Source organism: Camelus ferus, chromosome 19 (assembly GCF_009834535.1).
Source record: "Camelus ferus isolate YT-003-E chromosome 19, BCGSAC_Cfer_1.0, whole genome shotgun sequence".
Taxonomy (NCBI): Eukaryota; Metazoa; Chordata; class Mammalia; order Artiodactyla; family Camelidae; genus Camelus; species Camelus ferus.
In genome coordinates this window covers 7,871,813-7,894,068 of record NC_045714.1, presented here as the reverse complement: position 1 = coordinate 7,894,068, position 22,256 = coordinate 7,871,813, and the positions used below count along the sequence as shown (strand labels likewise).

The 22,256-nt window shown below is 45.6% G+C and overlaps 1 protein-coding gene across 14 annotated transcripts in view; it reads right to left on the bottom strand.

Moving 5' to 3' along the window:
• Nucleotides 1–22,256, bottom strand: part of TSHZ2 (teashirt zinc finger homeobox 2) — a 410,600-nt gene that overhangs the window by 159,348 nt on the left and 228,996 nt on the right. For 8 of the 14 annotated variants that reach the window (XR_004312988.1, XM_032461391.1, XM_032461392.1 and 5 more), the window contains exon 2: nt 2,535–5,616. Coding sequence is in view for 13 of the 14 variants with exons in the window: in XM_032461391.1 (XP_032317282.1) it covers nt 2,543–5,616 (3,074 nt within the window). In the remaining variant the exon portion in view is untranslated. Of the gene's footprint in view, nt 1–417; nt 5,617–22,256 lie in introns of those variants that run through there. The other 6 variants (XM_032461399.1, XM_032461398.1, XM_032461400.1 and 3 more) reach the window with 3 other exon arrangements.

Sequence of the window (22,256 nt, the reverse complement as noted above, 5' to 3'; positions counted from 1 at the left end):
TTTTTTATATACACGCAACGCATATACACACCCATCGCTTTGAATGAATCCCAAACACTCAAACCTGCCTTCCCTCAGTCCTGTCTCAGAATCACAGCATAACAGTGTTTATGTAAGACTGGAGCTTCGTTGTCATATAATGATAACTCTGTAATATGGTGTTTGAAGGCCCAAATCAGAAATATTTACTCTGTACCAGTGCAGAAGGATGAGAAAAGAGCTGTCCTGCCTATGTATTTAATAGACGTGTAAGTACCTTTGTGTAGGTTTTTCCAAATTATTGGTTTACCTTTCCTTCCCTAGAACAGGGATGTGCGTTTCAGATTTTGACTGAGGCTCTCTTTTTCTCCCCTTCCCCTGTTTACATATCGCAGTGTTTTGGCTGGGATGTTAATTTTTGAAAAATGATTACAAACCTAACAGGTGGAAGATCGGTCTTTATTGCAGCACAAACACACACCACCGATTTGTCCTCTTTGGCATGGTTTGGACCTACCTCTATGGGATTGGAAACATTGTTCTCTGTGTATTCTATGCATGTCCACTTTCTTTTTTTTCTTTTCTGAAGGACCAGAAAAGCGTAATAACTAGTTGAATACAGTTAAAAATGTTATATAGCAAATAAATAGGTGTCATGGGGCCCTGAGCTCACGTGTAGATTCAATAGGTGCATTTCAGCTTTCCTTTCAACGTTGTGAGCTGAACAAATCATGCCTGGGAAACAAGAGATGAATCTGCCGGGAACACATTTTAATTACCAGGATAATAGCATGCAAACAAAACAAACGTCTTCACCTGGGTCCAGATAGCCATTAGAGTTAGAGGATGGGTTCCCCTTTATCAGAAGCTCTTAGATCTTCTCACCAAGGGAACAGTCCCAGACTTTAACCCTTTATTTCATTCTGACCCTCCATCCTCCCATTCAGTAAATCTCCCTATGTGATGTGAAGTGAGCCGAAACCCACGTCATATAAGTGCCTGTCCCCACCTGGAACTCTGTCAGTGCTCACAGTGCGGTGGCTTGATCTGGAAGTCTCCTATTTAGAAACAAGTGCTCTGACAGTAGGAGGTGGTGAGGGCTTATACAGTTGACCCTTGAACAACATGACTCTGAACTGCATGGGGCCACTTACGCGCAGAGTTTCTTCAACAGTAAATACTACAGCACTAGGTAGACCAGGGTTGGCTGGGTTTGCGGATGTGGAACTGTGGACAAAGAGGAACCGCCATATGGAGGGCCTGCTGTAAGCTGTACATGGATTTTCCACTTTGCAGAGGATGTGTGCCCCTAACCCCCACGTTATTTAAGGGTCAAGTGTATGCTATTATTAGCTGTCCAGATCTTATTGAAAATTTAACCAAAAGAGCTAATCCATAACCTAGCATGACATGAACTGGACTGGCAAGTGCCGAAGGCTTAAATCAGGCTGGGTCCCCATTTGGGGTGTGGCCCGAGGTGGAGGACAACCTGAATATGTGTGAGGGTCCCTAGCATATGAGGAGTATCATGCTGGAAGGGAGACAGAGGAAATACTTAAACGAAAAGAATTTCAGCCTTGCTTATGCTCAACATTTGAAAATGGCTGGTGTGACTAGTCTGCCAAGGCATTTGACCTTGGAATCTGTCCTCTTTCCTGAAGGTGACATAGATACTCTGGGCACTGGTGACTCTGCCAGGCACGGAACTTCAATGATACACGATGCTAATTGTCTTGAAGCCATGGAACCCTGGGTGCACTGGCAATGAGTGTGCAGAGTCATTTGTGTCTTGATAGACAATCAAAGCTCAAGGCCATGCAATGCGTCTACCTCTGATATTAGCCTTAGCCTAAGGAAAACGAAAAGACCAGAGAAGAAAATAAACTTCCTCTCTTTACACCCCAGTGCTCTGCAGAGACGAGTATTCTTCTACTATCCACTGCAGGGCATATGCCCGTTTACAGGAAGCCGAACGGACAGGAGGTAAACAAGGGGCGGCGGGGGGTGGGGGGAAGGTAGCAACTGCTGCGAGTAAGCTGCAAAAAGCATCAATTACACGTAATAGTGATAAAGACAGCATTAAACTATTTACGAGCTGAATAATCTCCGCTTAGGGGCTGCCCCCAGGAACTCCACAGTCTTTACTCTGTTGCTCACCTTTTTTTTTTTCCTTTAGTTTTTATCGCTTTATAAGTCATTAGCATTAACTATGGGAAGATAAGGTGGTGAAATGGGACAGTAAGAGAAGGCAGTACTCAGTAATTAAAATGAGGCGTAGCCTTGGCTGGACCTTGAGAGTCTCACGAAGCAGAAACCTGTGAGCTCCGTCTCCCTAAGCCCATTGTGTTCTATTCCCCAGCGTTAAGCTGGGCAAGTGGAGAGAGTGGTTAGGACTTATTTATCATGTTCTAGTCTTTTGTAAAAATGAGTGCGATTCCAGCAGGCTACTGTCCTCTTGGCACAGGGAGACGTTAGCTACCTCTAGACAGACCCATCTCCCTTCTGGAAGCTCCTCCCAGGGGTACTGGCACGACCACCTGGGAGCAAACCCATACCTGCAGGGCTATTCTTCATCCACGTCTGTTACAAACTGTGAATGGTGTTCGGGTGACTTGCTGTGCGTTTTGCTTAGGTGGAGTTTTACTGCATGTTTGCTCACAAATGTCCGACAGCACAACTTACACTTGAACTTAGAGTCTGTGTCCTCTTCGCCAGCTATGGTTTCCGGGGACCTCTGAGCCGACGAGACCCGGGAGAGCTCCTGCTCCGCTTTGCTTTGCTGTTCCACTGCCATGCGGGTCATGTCCTTCATTTGGAAACCTAGGTGAGACTCTAAGTGGCTGATGTAGGTAGACGGGGTTCTGAACTGGGAGGCGCAGTCACTGCAGTAAAAGATAGGGTGGCCCTTGTCCATGTTTTTCAGGAATTTGGTCCCGCCCGTCTTCCTGAGCTGGTACTTGACGTTGGCCAGCCAGTGGCTGATGGTGGTCATCGAGAGTCCCGTAAACTTCGAGATCTGCATTCGCTCTTGTGGACCCAGGTCGGACAGCAGGTACTTGCCCTCCGACGTCTGGAAGAGGCTGGAGGCAAACTGAGCCTGCAAGATCAGAAGATGCTGAGGGTTCCAGTTGGACTGCCGGCCCTTTCTTTTATGCAAGGTCGAGACTTCGCTGGACACGTCCTCAAAGCGCCTGACATCCATTTCCAGCTTCACGGGGGGCACCCTGGAGGAAGCGGCGGGCTTCGGGGTGGTGGCTTTGGGGAGGACTTTGACCATGTCAGCGATGTCAGACAGAGCATGCTTCTGGGGCGGGGACGTGCAGGACTGTGCTTGTGGGGACTCGGCCTTCTTGCCCTTGGACTTGGTCAGGTCGATGGGCTGATCGTTGCTCTCAAACAGGTAGCGTCGGGACACACTGGCCGGCCTCGTCGGGGCGGGACTCAGAACTGGCTTGTCCACGGCATTGAGGCTCGACTTGTGAAACATAGACATTGTGCTTGAGCTGGGGCTGGAGCAGGCGGCAGAGCGCAAGGGTTCCGTGGCTTTGCCCAGGTGATTGTTCAGGACGGACTGCAGGGCGCTGAGCGGGTTGATGCACGGCAGGGCCGGAGCGTGGTTGGTGAGGGCGCAACCGTTGCTGAGAGAAGACGCTGGCTCCAAGGCCTGGGGTTTCTCTCTCTCCCCGCCCTCTTTCGTCAGCTTGTTCTCCTCCTCTGGGGGACAAGGCTCAGCCTTTTTGGATTCTGAAGGGAGTTCGCTTTTGGAGAAAGAATGCCCCTCGCCGTGGCTGAAGGAGGACGCCTCTTCTTGGGCACTTTCCCTCCTACACTCCTTCTCGACGTCATCTTTGTCTTCTGGCTCCTTCTTAACTTGAGTGTATGGGGCCAGGTTTGTGGGCACGGAAACCAGTGGCATCACTTTCCACTTGGGTGCAATTGGCCTTAGCTTGTTGGCGAGGTTGGGTCGAATCTGCAGGACCTGGGAGCCCAGAGGCAGGGAAGGCTTGGTGCCCTCGGACAGCTGGTAGGCCGCGTGGATACTGGGGTACGCGCTCCAGCTGGGAGCCCCGTTTTGGGCTTTGTTGATGGCGGTGGTAACAGTGTTTTCCAGTGACTTCAAAATGTCCCCTCCACCCTTGGAGCCGTCTTCCAAATCCTCCTCCCTTAGATACTGGTATTTAATTGTAGGGTCTAAAGGTTTTTGCAGAGGGTCTTCATAGTCCTCGCTTTTCATGACCTTCTCATCCTTGATGATCTCCTCCGGTTTTTCTTTTTTACCCTCTTTCTTTAACTCAGTTGTGGAGGCTGTGCGGTCAGAAGCTGAGTTACTTGACGGCTTGGGAGCCAGGGAATCACTGCTTGGGGCGTCAGACAATGACTGCATCTTCTCCACGGCGAGTGGGTCCAACACCAGCTGCTTCCCTTTCTTGGAGGCAGAGCTGGTGACCTTGAGAAAGTGACCGGTGACCATCATGTGGGTGGTGAGCTGCTGCAAAGTGTCGTGGGAGCTCCCGCACTCCATGCACTTCAGGATCTGGGACTTGCAGGCCTCGAACTGCCAGGTGTAGCTGGCGCCGTTCTGGTACCCATAGCGATTGTTGGCGGACAGCTGTAAGTTGGCGCTCTTCTGAGAAGGAAATGAATCGGCAAACGACCCTGTGGTCGAATCGGGGGAACAGGGCCGGTTGACATCGAAGATGCGTTTCTTCGCGGGAGTGACCATTTTCGAGGAAATGGTTGGTACTGGCTCCTTCAAAGGCACTTTTTGGTAATGTTTTGTTTTGATCATGTGGACGCTCAAATCTTGGAGGGAATCAAAGGAGTCGCCACAAAACATACATTTCAGAACCTTTTGAGCGTCCTCCTTGTCCATGTCCTGGAAAGCCCTTTTTCGGGGCTTTGAGTAGCTCGTGGGTCTAAGCTTGTCCTTTTTGCGGTTGTCATCTTGATAGTGGCCTGTTTCGTTCATGTGCACAGTCAACTCGACCAAGGTGTCGTAGGCGGCACTGCACTGCCGGCACCGGAACCTGCTGGCCCCGGTGAAAACGGCCCCGCACATCTTGCTGTTCTGCCGGTACAGCTGGACCGAGCTGAACAGGCTGGGCTTCGACATGGGTCTGGAAGGCAAGTTCTGCTGAAGGCTTTTGGACAGAGCGTCCTGGTGCCAGTCGAAATCAGTCTTGCTGCCATTTCGGGTGTCACAATTCCGCCTCTCGCTGTTGGACAGCTTAAAGCCAAGACCCAGGCCGGACCAGTAGGAATCAGACAAGATGTTGGCGTAGACAGCGGTCATTTTATCCATGCAGCTGTGGGCTTCATTTGGGGGCTTGGGGTGCAGGCTGGCTTTCTTGTCCGGGGCATCTCGACTGCACACACTCTTGACGTCTGACACCTGGTCACTGGCATCACTCAGCAAGGACTCGTTCTCGGCGTCCTGATTGGACAGATGACTTCCTGGAGAGTTCTGGTAGCTGAAGCAGCCTTTCTGCTCAGGACCCGTTTCCACCGTTTCTAGCTCCTCATCTGTTCCTGGGTCATTGCTGCCCTGACGCTGAGCTACTGAACCACTGTCTTCCTCTTCCTCCTCTTCTTCTTTGATTTCCTCCTCTTCCTTCAGCTGTTCCTCCTGGGCGTAGCCTGCAAGAGAAGAAGAAGAAGGGATGAAATAACAACAGCAGCTTCCATATTCCACCCCAATTTCCCCACTTAGGCAAAGCACTTCCTATAGGAAACTGAATAATAATTTAATCAACACTTTAATGAACTGCAAGCCATGGATACAGGAAAAAGCCAAATGATGTCTTTCAAGCCATCTAATGCCTTTTTAAAAAAAAAATTGGCAGGAGTCATAATTCTTTATAAGTGCCTAGAATCCCAAGTTAATAATTTTCACATTTGAGGAATATTTCTCCAATACTTCTGTAACAGGACAGTTGCTAAATTCACATGTATGACTTTCAGGAAAGCTGGACTGAAATTCAAATATGATTAAAGATATATCTCTGTGGAGAAGGACGTTGGCTCATAAGAAAACTAAGTCTTGATTGACCCTTGGCATCCTCATGGTAAGGTTTACCAAGACACTTGGCTCTATTGGCATACAATCATTTTAATAAATCATTTTTGAGTGCTCAGAAGTAATTTGGATGCATAGTCATTATATTTTGGATAGCCAGTGTCTTTTTTGTTAAAACGTTTTTATTTGTAGACAGTCACACAGCAGGATGAGCGATTATGGAGTATTGAATAAAATCTTCCGTTGATAGATGAAAAATTAAGTAAGCTCAGTAAATAGAATGATTTTAAAGTAATAGCAAATGGTGTTAGAATAGGGGATTTGGGGGCTATCCTGCTATTCTCAAACAGGTTTATGAAGACCTTTTCAGACCAGGCTGAAAATGCCCTCTCGATCTTGTGCCTGTAATTTCAAATGCACTGTGATTTGTGGATACCCGTCATGAGATGCCAATTATACATTTGATTTGTAGATGCAAAATGCTACTGGGGATGCAGGGAAAATGAAGGCAGGAGAGAGCGGGTGCAAAGGGAATTAATGAGCAAATATCCATCAGTGGAGATGAGGAATGTGAATATTAATGTCCGTGTGCTCGTTTTTTTCCACCTGGACTTTCCAAAGCCATGTGGATAAAATGCAACCAGAGAAGGGACAAAGCAAGGGAGAGTCAGTCTCAGATTTGCAAGGCCTGCATGACCTCAATGCAGTCTTTCCCTTATAAGGTCCTGTCTCCCCGTTCAGTGCAGGTGGGTACTTGGGAGAAACCCTAGGGCGATGCTCTTATTTCCTTTCACCAGGGACAATGTTTGAAGGAGGGGTGATCAAGCATTGGAGGTCTCGCCTGTGAGGCAGGCAAAGAGTTAGGAGAGAAGGGAGTTTATTAGGAATAAAGCAGCTGCAGTCAGGAACTCCAAGGGCTCCAAGACTGAAAATGAGGAAAATTTTAATTTGGATTTTTATTTATTTATTTTCCAGAGTTAGTTTTTTAAAATTGAACCATAGTTGATTTACAATACTGTGTTAGTTCCAGGTTAGTTTCAGCAAAGTGACCCAGTTTTTCATATATATATATATATACACACATACACATATAGTCTTTTTAGATTCTTTTCCATTATATGTTATTATAAGATATTGAATTTAGACCCCTGTGCTATGCAGGAAATTCTTGTTGTTTATCTGTTTTATATATAGTGCTACATATTTGTTAATCCCAAACTGCTAATTTATCCCTCCCCCACTTTCCTTTTTGGTAAACCATCAGTTTGTTTTCTATGTCTGTGAGTCTGTTTCTGTTTTGTAAATAAGTTCATTTGTATTATTTTTTAGATTCCACATATAAGTGAGATATAATATTTGTCTTTCCCTGTCTGACTTACTTCAGTTAGTATGATAATCTCTAGGTCCATTCATGTTGCTGCAAATGGCATCATTTCACTCTTTTTTTGTGGCAGAGTAATATTCCATTGCATATACATACCACCCTGAAGATGAAGAATATTTATTAAGCAATTACTATCTCCTAGGACCTATGCTAACAATTTCAAATACATTCTTTCATTTTATCTAATATCCACTTGAAGTAGGAACTATTATTATTTTCATTTCACAGACAGGGAAACTGAAGCTCTCAGGTTAAGAAATTTTCTCAAGGCCACAGAGTTATCATTGCAGAGTCATGCATGAACCCAGTCTGTTTGATGAGTGAATCCTGGTCTTAACCACTAGGCTCTGCTCTCTTTTTATTACCAACCTAATGAATAGGAAAACTTTGCAGAGGTCCAAAGGTTAAAGGTTAAGCAGTGGGATTTCACTGAAATGTCACTAAATAGATAACCACCTCGGAGGGGAGAATGGTCAAAATACTGGAGACTGGAGCCCACAATTTTAAGGGTGTGATATCATAAAACAAGATGAAATGTAAAAATTCAGCCTCGCCACTGGTTTTGTGGTTGGGTTCATTTTTGTTGTTGTTATTGGTGTTGTATTTTTGCTTTGCTAGCAAGTTGACAAGTGAATTTTTCATTAAACCGATGTTGCTGGTCCCTGGTTCCATAAGTTGATTTGAAGAAACAAAAGCTTCTTAATGTAGGCAAACAACTGTTAATAAGTAATCACTACTTGCAAGAAAACCCTCGGTTAGAATAACTGAATTAGATCGCCTCCCCATCCTCACTGCATCTTCTTTACCCTGGATTAGTTTGCATGTTTGCAAAAAATAGTCATAGGAGAAGGTCTGTTACAGAGCCAAGCAAAATACTCCAAAGAATCAGGCAAAGTTTACCAATCAAACAGGGTCACTTCTGAGAATTAAAAGGGCTTTATCACTCATACACTGGGATAGTACATATTAGCCAGGACTGTTCCAGGCTAAGACATAGAGTCACCACATCTATGGACAATATGATTACTTAAACAAAGAATTATACATCTATACACAAAGCAGGTAAAAAAAAAGGAGGGGGCTTTCAGTCATCCTAATAGGTTAATGTGTTGCCAGGTTTCATTCATCTCAGTATTTTCAGAGCCTAGTACAGGGCCTGACCCATAGTAGGAAACCGGGGAATAATTCACATTATGTTGTGTGTATGTTGATGAAATATACATTCATGTGTGCATGTGTAGGCACTGAGAACGCACACATTCGCACACACAAACACACACACACACACACCACACAGTCTGCCCAGCCAATACAGCGTTTTCACACAAGGAGAAAAGAAGTGTTCTTTTTTGATGCTGACATTTGGAAGCAGAGCTTTCCGGACCAGCTCAACTTCACAATCTACTTTGTCCTTCTAAATGGATTCCCCAGAAGAAAAGTCAAAGACAGCGAACGCCTCCCCCACGATACAGATAAAATTTTCTGCTTAATTAGGCATTGACATGTTTACTATAACCTTTACACAAGAGTAACTCGTGCTGAGAGACCCTTTTTGTCTGTTTTCTTCTGCAGAACAGACTAACTCTCATGCACCGGATAAGGTAATACAATGAAAAGGCTCAAAAAAAAAAAAAAAAAAAAAGCCAACACATCCATCAGAGTGAGTGTATTTTAACAATGGCTAAGGGTTTCAACGAGTTTAAAAAAAATTTTAATATTATACATTTAAAACTGCTCATTTGACTTAAGTGATTTTGTTTGCCACCAGCAGCTGAGGCGAGAGAGAAGGAAGATGGTCAGAATACGGGGGCTCGGTGTGGGTAAGGCGTACCCGTCTGTCTGTCCATGACTTGTTTAAGAAGATTGCATCATAGGTAAATCTTGGTCAAGTGGATGAGTGGCAAGTTTATTCTTATGAATACTTATTTAGCAAAGGACATGGGACGCCAAGCCACGGTAAGAAAGAAGTGTCCTCTGCAGCACGTCCTCGTTGATTTCAGGTTAAAGGTGAAACCTCATGGTGGCAAACGTCCCCCTTTTCCGACCGAAAGGTCTGATTTCACCCCTCACCACCCCCTGACTCTGGCCACACGACGCTTCCCCACTCCCAGGACGGCTAGTTCACGCACATACTCTTCAGTTCTGCGATGAAAGGCTCTGTGGTCAAGAGCCCATCTCTCTTCTGCCCCAGGTCGCCGCTCTGTGTGGCCATTACTGACCAGCAGGGTGGCTCAGCAGGCTTCCTGCTTCTCCTGCCTCCAGCCTGCTTTCCAGAGAACTAACCGCTCAGTATTAAAGGTATTAGCTGGCGGCACTGCTGCTTTAACTCCTGCGATATCTTTCTGCTGCACTTACAATAATAAAATTCAAACCCTTTGCATGGTCTATAAGAGCCTGCAGGGTTTGGCCTCTGCCTTTTTGCTTTGTCCTCAGTACCCTCGTCCTGCTCCCCGTGCCCGCAGCACAGCAACCTGCTTGCTCCCTCTTGCACCTGCCAGTCCTCCCCTTGCCTGTGGTTCTTTGCCATTGCAGATTTCTCTGCTTGGAAAGTTCTTCCTCTGGACTGTCACATAGTTGGTCCCTTTCCATGCTTCAGGTTTTAGCTCAGGTGGCCCCTTCTCGGAGAGGCCCTTCTCTGTGTAACTCTACGTCACATCAGTCTGCTGACTGATGTGCCTGTGGCGGTGTACCGTAGTCTGAAATCATCTTGTTTGTTTATTGATTGATTGTGTCCTCCCGCTAACTATGAAGAGAATATATCTGTCCCCTTGAAGACAGAGACCTTGCTTCTCCCAGCACTCAGATCATAGCCGGGCACGGAAAGATGTCCACAAGGTATCCAAGTGAATGAATGAATACATCGTCCAGGGAAAGGGGATGATTCCAGTTGCAAGCTTTGTCTCCACTTCTCAGCAGTGCAGTTAGCACCTGTTACCTCCTCATCCCGCCCTCCGTCGAGGTGAGATGTGAATCACCACCATCATGATCAATTTTTCTCGATGATAAAACCAGAACATCGCTATACATCATCTTTTTAGAGCAACCCAGCCACCGACTTTTTGTTACCAGAAATCTCTGAGCTGTGGACTTAAGCTTTTTAAGTATGAAGACGGCAAATAAGCACCAAGACTGCAAAGCATCAGAAAATACACTCTTCAAGTGAGCAGATTTTGATTCAAAAAAGATTCACACATGGGAACTTTGACAATATGGATTAAATTCTGTGTTGGATAAAGCTCATTAGGTGTTCCACGATATATGTTACATAAATATTAGGGTGGTCTACTCCCAAATTCTTAATTTTAAAAAGGAGAAATGTCATTAGAAAGACATGCTACCTATGCTGTAAGCTTTTACCCTATTAGTACACAGGTAAAATTCTGGAATAAATCCTTAAACTTTAGAAATGTCCTCTAATATCAAAGGTTAAACAAAAGGGAAACAAACAAACAAAAATTACCACCTCAATTGTTCCAAAAACCTCTAGTCAGAATGATTGAAATGAAATCGCACAAAATAATTCATGGGTGGCATGCTGTCAGATATCAGATTTTTGCTAGGCATCCATTTTTGGAGTTGCCTTGAAAATCCACAACAGAGTGTTTAAGGGGAAAACAGCAATGGCTTTTAAAGCGGCAGAACAGGTGAGTTACAGCCCGAGAAGAATATGAAACTCAAGGAGGCTGATTTTCAAAAACTGCACCAGAATTCAACCACGACCTCATTTAAAAACAGAGCCGGTGGTGACAGGGTCATTTTCGCCAGTCCACCCCCCTAAGTGACAGTTTAAAATCACACGAAGGTCCCACAGCGTGCAGGGAGACGTAAATGAGGAGACTGCACGAGCTCGTCGCCGGGAACCCGGCAGGTACGTGGAACGCTGACGCGGGGGAAGGCCTGCCTGTCACGAGTCCCTCGCGTTTTGGTGACTGTGGTCTAGAAGTCTGTTACTGTGCATATGGTTATTGGCACTAATTGGCACTCTTGTTGGCAGGCTGAGGAAAGAGACGGAGGGTTTAGTGCTCAAGGAGGCTGCGCTACTTTTCAACGGTGACTGGGCCCAGAGTGGGGGCCTCGTGGGGCCGCGCGGAGGGGATCTGTCTGCCTTGTGCTCCAGGAGGTGGGAGGCTAGCGGGCTGCGGGGATGCCTGACACCGTTCCTGAGCGCAGACCTGACCCTACAGAGACTCCACGTACCACGAGCCAAGGCTCAGCCTCCCCGCCGTCTGGAGGGGTCCTCTGAGCTCAGGCACATTTCTGAACAGAGACGTTTTCCATTCGTGGCGTATAGATTTTTATTCCTGCCACCACACAGAACTCATTAACACAAGTGTGACTTGTACACACAGATCGGGAGGGAAGGGCTTGCTCCTTCCTCTATCTGAACATCAGACCCAAACAAATAAGATTCTTTGTTTAAAGGGATGTTGAGGGTGCAGAGTGGGGGTAATGATGGGCGGCTTCTCCTGGGCCCGTAAGTGCTCAGTGGAGATGGATGGAGAGCTTTCTGAAGGTCATCAAAGCAACAACGCCTCCTTTATTGTTTTCTGCAGACGTTCGGTGAATTGGAGTGTTTTACATGTACGATGCAGACATGTCAGGTGGGGTCTGCGTGGGGAAAAACTCCATTTACTTAATGTACTCTTGTTGCAGGCACTTTTCTGGGGCCATCATCGCAGCTCTTTGGACTATAAAGCTGTGTCCTAATCACGCTCTGAGACACTCTCCACGCCTTAGTCATCTATAAACAAGGCCTGAGCTAGTTTAAATCAGGGAAAGTGGATACTCTGGCATCCTTGTGTGGTTCATCTGTTTACTCATTTAATCAAGAAATACTCTGCAGCTAGCACATGCAACGGGCTTCCACACATAGAGTTTCACTGAGACTTGCATCACAGTGGTTCTCCAAAGGCCAAGGAGAGAAGAGAGCTGAACGACGGAGGGATGCTGGACACCGGGGTTGGGGAGGAGAAAGGTCATGACGAGGCCATGCTTGACTAGAGGAAGGCAGGTAACTTGAATGGGCAAAGAGGCCAGATGGGGGAAAAGCAATCCTGGGTTGCCCAGGTAGGAAGCGCTGGTGCTCAGCTAGACAGACACGAGGCGCTGCGGGTGCCTGGAAGGTCCGTGCCGCACTGAAAGAACACAGCTGCTACTCGGGGGACAACCACGGGGTCTAGGGCTGCAAGATATTTTGTTTGGTCAAACCACGTAGAAGAAACCAAACCTGCCTGGGATCCATCCATTGGCAAGCTCTACACCAAGGGAATTGGGGAGGTAAAGACTTTGAAGACCTGGCATGCTCTGTTGGAGCTTTCTCAGTCTGTTTCTTTGATCTTGACTCTCACCTGTCACTCCTTAACAGGAGTGACCACCCCAGCCTGCCTCCCTCACAGGCTTCTCTCAGGGCAAAGGAGGAAGTGGAAGAAAGGGTATCATGAACCCTCGCTACTCAAAGGGTGGTCCTTGGACCAGCAGTAGCATCACTCGGGAACTTGTTAGAAAGGCAGACTCTCAGTCCCACCCCAGGCCTATGGAATAAGGACATTTTAACAAGATCCCTGGGCGGGTTCATAGGCTCAAGAAAGCTGTAAACTGCAAAACTGTTCTTCAAGAGCAAGAGATTTAGAAACCCTACATTTCTATATGAATGTGGGGACTGGCTTTAGGAGGAAAATACATGGAGCGTTCCAGCCTCCCTCCTCTCCAGGGACCAAAAGATGAAACACCTGTGGCTTAGACAATTGCTTCCAGTTATACTGGGAGACAACCAACAAGAGAAAAATAAAAGTCACTGATTCAAAGACGGATCAGCTACTGAAGAGATAGGATTATCTGCTGGCCGTGGGATCAGTTCAGATCCATCAGCTACTGTTTAAATGTGATCTCAGGAAAGCGACTGAATCTTTCAGGGGTTCAGCTTCCTCATCCATAAAATAAGATATATAATACTATTTACTTCCTAGGACAGTTGGAGTATCGAATGTGATAAAATACGTAAAACCCCAAGGCCGTAGGACTACTTTCTAGGCCTGTAGTAGGCACTTTGTAAACACAGCACATCCTGATCGCCACCCTGAACCCACAGACGGCTGCAATCAGTCGACTTTGGCATTCGTGGTGATCCCTAAATCCTGTTCCGAGCCAACAGCTTTTAGATGATATTTGCATTAGATAGGAACCAGCTTTGTACGTGTCGTGCTTAAGAAGAGAGCTTCCTCCCATTCGGGGTTTGTTACTTACTATTAAATCATTCATACAAGGAGCCAGTGGTATGTGTGCTGGGAACTTCCGGGAAAGCGATGTGCAAACATCAAATGGCACGTTATTAGGTCATTACCCGTAATGGTAATGTCTGCAGCCTTCAAGAAATAAAGCAACCCACCATCCGAGGGAAAAGGTCTTTGTTGGAGGCCTCAGGCTTTGCAATGAGAGCGATGACGAGTGCTCAAAGCAGAAGGTCTCCTAGAGAAAAATGCTTCACGTGCAGCTGCCTAGAATTTCTGTCTGGCATGTGTTATTATTGGGAAATGTCCTGGTGACAATTTAAAAAAGCAGAGTGAGAAAATATTCATGGAGAAGGGTGAGAAGGGGGCCACTTCATAAGATTTCTGGTAGTTTCGGCTTAGAAATCATTATCCTTAGATTATCCTCACGCCAAGAGGGCCATAAATCAGGAGCAGGGGATAAAACGAAGTGAAAGGGAGCGGGGACAAGGAAACAGCACGATAGGACTGAGGCTTTCCTATCAAATTAAGAGTTTTAGGCTTTGAGTTTTCAAGTGGTAGCGACTATTTGCAGAAAAATGTACATCATGAATTTCTATATATTGTCCCCACGTAGGGCTATATAAACCTATTCATACATACACAGTTCTTTCCAAGACTGGAAAGTTTGGAGAGTTTTTGTGGGTTTTTTTTTTTTTTTTTTGCTAAGAAAAGGGACAGTAAATCATTGTCCAGAACGACCTTCAGAAAGTATATGAAGCCGTTGCACCATCTGCGTTTTTTCAGACATATAGTCCCATTTTACTTGAAATAACATCATTAGCACAGCCGTCCCACAGACCTAGAAGGTGATCTTGTTTCCTTCTTGCCTGGCTTGAAGTCAAACATCTTTTCTTTTTTTTGGCAAATGCTGCTTCTTCCTCTGAAATATTTCACGCAGATAATGGATAATGACCACTGCTCATTGCCTTTTCTCGAAAACGTCTAACTGCATTAGCTGAGAACAGACACATTTTAACCTGCTTCTTTTGCTAAGTTCATGGCTGTGACCACTTCCCATTAAGAAAGAAAGAGAGAGAAAAGAAAGCTCACTGTCCCTTCAGAGAAGCTAAATTGGCACTGTCAGAAAGCGATCTGGCCTTTGCTTTTCTGGTGAAAAGTCTTTGCTATCTCTAGAATCACCGAAGTCCGAAGTGGAAAGACCTTTCATGTCTCATGAACAGTAACTCAGTCAGGCAAGGATTTCCTCACCCTGGTTCTGCAATTCTTCGACTGACGGCTCAGGTACTGGACCATCCAACCCTTCTTCTTCATGTTGGATTCTCCGCCAGTAAGATTGCTGTGAGCAGTCAGACTGTGAGGACCACGGTGCTTGGAATTCCCTCCCATTCCTTCCCATTCCTAGGAATTAAGCAGCGTTTTCACGATGCTTCTCTTTGCCTCAAACCTGGCAGTTTGACTTCTGCTCATTCTGCATGAGGCAAACCAAGAACTCCTCCCCTGTAAAAATATAAGGACTTATTCTCTTATCTCGCCTTTGCGTTTCAGGACGAATGAGTTTATTAGCTGGTTTCTATAGAAGAACACGTGGCCCCAAGAGCCAACTGGGCCACCATCACACGCTAACCCAGTGGTTCTTAACTGGGAGCGTGTTTGTGCACTTGGACAACACCTGGAGACATCTTTGGTTGTTAGAACTGAAGACGAGATGCTATTGGCAGCTAGTGGGTGGAGAGGCCAGGGGTGCTGCTAAACACCCTACCATGCACAGGACGGCCCCCTACAACAAAGAAAGGTTGCAAAGTCAAGGCCAGCTGCAGCATTGGGAGTTGGCAACGAGCAAGGGTGATACCCGTCTTCTTTCTAGTTTTCAATGAAGCAGGAGGAGAAGACTCTGTGGTTAAAGGGGGACTAGAGAAGAAAGGGGGACAAACACCACTGTCACATGTGTCACAGCAGGGAGCTGGACAGCACGCGGTCGGGAGCAAGGCTTCAAGTCTCACTGCTGCCACGTCTTACATCGTCATCTGGAGCAAACTCACGGCCTCTGTGGGTCTCTATCCCTTCATCTATCACCTGGACGTAATAATAGTGCTTGCCTCAAAGATGACCGTGAGAATTGAGATAACTGGAAAGAACTCAGGATGCCTGGTAAAAAGAAGCACTCAACGTACATCCTCTCTTGTTAGTGCTACAAGAACAAAGATGGGGTCAGGAAGAGCCCCATTTTGAAGCTGAGTTTCTCAGGATGTTTAGTATTTACTCTTTCAAGTGTTGGCTGGAAAAAAAGAAAAGAAACCTCCATCAGGCCCTTAGCATTATTCTCAATCAATTCCTTCTGGATTCATTTAAATCCCCCTTATCAGATGGAGTATTTTTATACTACGAGAAACAAACAAACAAAAAAGTTAATGATGAAAGGGATTAGCATTTCTAAATAACTCCGGTAACTCTGTCAAATAAATCCTGACCTATTTCAGTTCTTAATTAACTAGGTTAGCTTTTACAGGGGGAAACTCACATAAAACAACAAGTCTGATCTGAGGCCAAACCCACACTGGACAGTTGGACGAAGCAGTTCTTGGAAATGGCCCAAATTCTGGGAGATACAGAGGTCTTCGATCTTTTTGAATCGACAGTTTGAATAATCTAATGGAAAATTCTCCGGGGTTTTCTGACCTTTTAATTTAAGGTTAGGGCTGGTCTTTTCAAGGCTTGTCATCTGTTCTCTGTCCCTGCTTATCAAGGAGATGGGTAAATAGAAAAAGTCTTGAGATCACTATGTCAGCACGATCCCCAACTCCCCCTAGATAGTACCAAGCTGGTCCTTTTCCCAGGAGAGGAAGGTGGGCGAGGACAACACTGTTTGGTGATCTCATGTTCTCCAAAGGGCAGCACAGGTGTACGTACGGCTCCTGGTGCGTCAGCTGTCTTGTCCTTGACGTTCTTTCTGATCTTTTTGGTTTTTTTCTGCTTTATGTAGTTTCCTCTGCTTTTTAAGTCTGCTGGTATTAGTTTCCTGCCAGCTCCCAAACTACTTTTATGAAAGCTGAATTCTCCTAAAAAATAATACTAAAAATATATGCATTTTTTTTCTTAACAAAAAAAAAAAAATTGTTCAGCTAATTGGTTAGTTAATTTGCTTGCTGGTGTAAAATGTCATTTTTCTTTTCCTAGGGAAACAACAAGAAAAAGAACCAGAGCTTCTGACCTGAAGGAGGAAGATTAGGCATGGGTCGAATTATTAGAAAAGAATCTTCTTCTGTGGAGCCTCTGACACCTTTGACTGTTAGGAGATACTGAAGGAAATTAGCCGTCATACCTAAAGACAGAGTTTCAAAGGGGATGCTGGTTGCCTTTCCAGGCTGTGCTAATTCTTTATTACTTATAAACATTAAAAAATGAAGTTGGCTCATTCTTGGGCAACGCTGAAAAGGTCCTCAGTGTTCCAGGATACACCATAGTAGACAATGTGTTTACGCCCCAAGTATGGGTGGGTTTGGCACCACCAGGTCTACGTGTGCGCCCCGACTTGTCTAAGCCCATCACCTCCAAATAGTGGCTTATTTAGAAAATTTAGGCCTAACCTAAGCTAATAGGTGATTGGCATTCTCAGTTTGATTTGATGGTTAAAAAAGTAAGGGTCTCCCCCTATCTTTTTTTCTATTATAAGTATCAAATCTCAAGAACTGCTAATATCAATTTCTTTAGCCTGAGGGAAGGCAGCCTGAAGACTCAGCTAACATACACAAGAGCACAAAGCCAAGAAGACTGCAGCAAAGTAAAGTCCTAGCCTTGATCAAACTCCACCTGAAGCTGGACTATCTTTGCCCTTTGAAATTTCCTGAACAAATAATCCCTTTACTACATAAGATAGTTAAGGGTGGGTTACTTGCAACTGAGACTTTCATGATACATCTGTTAGTCTATGTACATTTTGTAGTTTTGTGTAGGTGTTACTTTATAAATCAGATACATTTTAAATCAATATATGTGTTGGTCTTTCTGTTTGCTAACATTTTGCACAATAAATATCGTGTATACTGGTGTATATATTCTTTAGCCTCTAATAATTATGATGGGGAAGTATTACAATTTCTTTTTTTGTTTGTTTGATGAAGTATAGGGTAATGTCCTTTTGCTGTTCTGTTCATTAATTATCCACGATGATAAGATGGTCAATACTGTAAAATCTGGGACTGATGTTCCTAGTCAAGCACCTGTTACTTACACATTGGCCATTTCAAATGCTGAGCCCACATTCCATGCCATCTCTTCCCTGAGATCTTTCTCAAGACCCCCAGATAGAGTCTCCCTTTCTCTCTGATCAGGGGGACTTCACCCACTTCTACTGCTGGAGAAGCCAAACTGTGATTCTTGATCTCACCTCCCAGATGGTGAGCTCTTTAAGAGCACGGAGGCTACGGTGCGTTCTGTCTGAGTGTCCAGCACCGGGGGTTTTCGGCAGACAGTAAGGACTCCACGAAGGCCCTTCTCTCTCCTTGCCTGCTTTGTATTCTACGACTTTGCACAGCATCTTGCACACAGTCAGCACTTCAGAATCTTGCTTATACAGAATAGCAGAGACAATGTTTACCCAAGGAGGGTCCCAGCCCGCAAGCACACACTGAATTATAGACACACGTGTGCTCCCACCACGCCTCCCCGCTGACATCAGCACAGTCTCGATGACTCAGCGTGGGGGTGAGTTTGCTCCTTGAGGACATCTGCAATGTTTGGAAACATTTTGGTTGTCACAGCTGGGGAAGTGGGGGTGTTACAGGCATCTGGCGGGTAGAAGTCAAGGAGCTGCTGAACATCCTGCACAAGACAGCCCCCCAACAACACAGAATGATCCAGCCCACACGTCAACAATGACAAGACTGGAAGACCTTGCATTCGAAATCTTTCTCCCCAGTTTGAACACAAGCCCCATGAATGCCAGAGCTTCTCTGCCTCATTCGTCACTGCACGCTCAGTGCCGAGCACAGTTCTTGAAGTGACTATTGTCAAAAGTTCTTAAGGCTTTGTCGGAGCAGCCTCCATTCCCCACGGTGGGGATTGAGGGGGGTGCCCTGCCCTTGCCAATCATCCCCTCTGCTTTTGAAATTTAGAAGAGTTAATAATTGAAGTCATCTCCCCTCTTCACACTAAGGTAGGTAATGTAGCTGATTTTATTTTTTAAGGCATCCGATCAACTTGGAACTGATGTAAGAATAACATCATGGGGTCAAAGTGGAATAAATCTGCTCTCTTCCAGGCACATTGGGAAGAAGCCAGCAGGACATAGATTCTGGTCTTTGGGAGACTAATTTAATGAGACTCCAGTGCATCTGGACTATTTTCCAACAAGAATAATCCAGATAACATGTATGTGTGTGTTTAACTCTCTGATACTTTGTTTAAAGAGTAGAGAGGTGAAACAAAACCACGAGAACTTTCTCTGTTCTTTCTTTTCTTTCCCTTTTGGGCACCTCGTGTGTGTTTGTTTGTTTGTTTAGTATGGACACACGACCCCTGCTTGGCCAATCAGACTCTTGCTCCTTGGAATCTGAATTCTGACTCCTCTCCAGGATGGAAAATGGTCGCAGTGGATCCATCTTGACAACAGCACCAGGAAGGGCACCCTGCGATTTTGTCCCTGTGATCCTCAGAGGCATACTGGCTCCTCCCCTTTCAGTGAGCTACGTCATACTTCTTCCAGCAAATTCCTTGTTTTGACTTGAGTGAGCCAGAGATATCTGTGGCTTGCAGACAAAGACCTCACTGTCTAATGGATGGTGCTCAACACATACTTTGAATCAAAGAACGAATTCGTGCTAACTCCGACAGAGTGGTTTCTTTGCACGTGGAATTAAACCAGCTCAGACGCTTGGTGGCATTCCCTGGCTTTCAGGAGAGGGTAGTTTAAATGTTCATAGACAAATGGGCAGGCCATAAAGCAATGCTAATAAAAGCATCTTATTTCTAGAAACCAAGAATTTCCCTCCAAAAGCCAGAGTCCCCTCCACCCAGATATACACCTTTCCACGGAGCCTCGGTATATGGATGGGTCTGCCTTGAAAATGCTTTTTTAGAAACATATCATCCCCCAATGGTTTGAATGTACCCGTCTAGAGTATGTTTCCAGCGCTCATAGTCTATTGTGTCAATAATCTGCATATTTAAGAGTCCCCACATGCTCATTGAGACGATAGATGGGGCTGGCACAGTCTACTGGGTCAAAAATCTGCTTTAAATAGTCTATATACACAGTCGGTTGAGTAAATAACAGTATTTTCAAAAAGCCCCTAAATATATAATACCATGATAAATCGCATCAGTTCCTGAAGATGCAGGCTCGCTACTGCTGATCAGGAAAATGATGTGTGCTTTAACAAGCCACTTACAAATGATCTCATCTTTTCCAGCTGTGGGAGCATTATCTTTTCCTTGGCTATATTTTTTCGTATGTAGAGAAAAGGAACCCAAATACACACACACACACACACACACACACACACACACACACACACGAGTATACATATGCTCAGTATCTTCTTGCACAAATAAACGGGGCTTGAGCCAGCCGTCCAGATGCAGGCAGTCCAAGAGTCAAGGCCATAGAGCAAGGTTCTTCTTACTTGGGTTTGGGGAGTTCACCCATCACTCAGCTGTGTGATTCAGAGTTAAGCTGGGCTCCAAATGCACAAAAACAGTTCTATGTAGATCAATTAGAAGCATTGATTTTGAGACCTCCATCTGACCTCATTTTGCTGGGAAGACGACTTTTTCTATCCACCTCATTAGAACTCTGTTTGCTTATAAACTGCTTCTATTGTATTAGCTGCCTTAGGAAGTGCTTTACGCGGTGGGTTTAATTCAGCCTCACACGTCGCTGGTGGAGGGCGATATTATTAGTTCCGTAGAGAAGGCTTAGGCTTCTAGAGGTTAAACCACTTTCCTGAGGTCACAGACCCAGACGCTGGTGGCCTCTGGCTTTGAACAGAGCCATTGCCCTCTCGGGCTGTGCCTCCCAGGTCCTGCTTACGTCTGCACCTGCTTTCAGCCGTGCCCTGCTTTATCCTGTGGTGCACGGCACCGGTGTGTGTTTCTGCTCTAAAGCAACGTACGTTCCTTGACCAATCTTGCATTTTGCAAAAGCTTGCATTAAAATGATAGAGGTCATAGGAAAAATAAGGCTAGGGGAGGCCCATTCAAACCTAAACATGTAGGTATCCAGAGCATAACCGGACAAAAACAACCCTAATAAAAAACCAGTCCAGTTAAAAACGCTTGCCAAATTCATAATAGATAAAGCATATTTACCTTATAAATAAAGAAGCGATGGCAGTTGGGCAGAAAGAAGTGCAAGGTGGTTGTGAGATGGTGGGGTCATAGATGGGTCGAAATTTTAAAAGACTGGGGGAGAGGTGACAGTAAGACTTCCATGGCCAACCCTCTGAGCCAAGAGGAAGGGCAGGGAGTCGATGGGGCTCCTGTCAGCTGACTGCACCCCCGTGGCTTCCCGCATTCCGCCATGTTCCCGAACTTCATGTCTGCCCGCCGTCACTCAGTACTGCCAAACAATAACGTGCTGGGAAAACTTCACATGCGAATGGATGTGACGTCCTCATTGTAGTCACATCATTGACCAATTTACCAATCAGGAATGAACTCGTTTGCCTTACGGAAATATGAGTTGTAACAGAACAGGCTTTGTTGTACCTTTCATCCTTAAAGACCTTTCCTGTTCAACTAACTCAGTCACTAACACCCTGGGCGCCTCACCAATAAAAATCTTAGCACTGAATTAGTTACTCAAGCAAACCAACCTAAAATAAAGATGATAAATCTAACTATCTTCCAGACTACGGAATTAGCAGCTTCTGAACTCTCTTGTTGCTTGGGGGGGATATGAAGAAAGAGCTCCCCTGGAACTTCTTCAAGCGTCTACTGTGCGCCCCATTCAGGGAGAAGTATTCAGTAGGTGTTTCATTTTGGAAACAACCCTGTGAGGGAGGCATCCTTACCTCCATCTTGGAGGTGAGGGGTCTGAGGCTAACGGGAGAGAGATCAGTGGGTCTCTGGAAGGACCTGGCAGAGGCAGATATGGAACCAAGCCCGCAGACCCCTGCCCCGCACATCCTCCACTTCAGCATTCTGCAATGAGGTCGTCGGTTATGAAGCACAGTCCTAGGGGACTGAAAGTGAAAAATGGTCTCAATCCTCGCTACCTACAGTCAATTCTTAACACTCTAAGCAGTCAGAATGAAAGATACATCAGATCACGTCACTTCCCTGCTCAGACCCCCCAAGGGAAATTCATCTTACTCACAGAGAAAGCCAGCCTTCTCACCATGGCCCTCAGATTTATGTGCCTGTTAGCTTCCATTTCGTCTCTGCCCTCCTCTCCCATCCCTCTCTCCCTGGGTTTTCTGCTCCAGCCATGCCGGCCTCTGGGCTAGCTCTCAAACAAGCCAAGACACTCCCATCGGAGGCCTTTGCACTGGCTGTTCCTCACCCTTCCTTAAGTCTGTACTTAAAAATAATTTCCTAACAAAGCTACTCCGATCACAGTATTTAAATGACAACCTGTCTCCCCAGTCTCTCAGGACCCCTGATTCTTACATCCTGCTCTGCTGCTCCTTTCTCCACAGCACCTGCCACC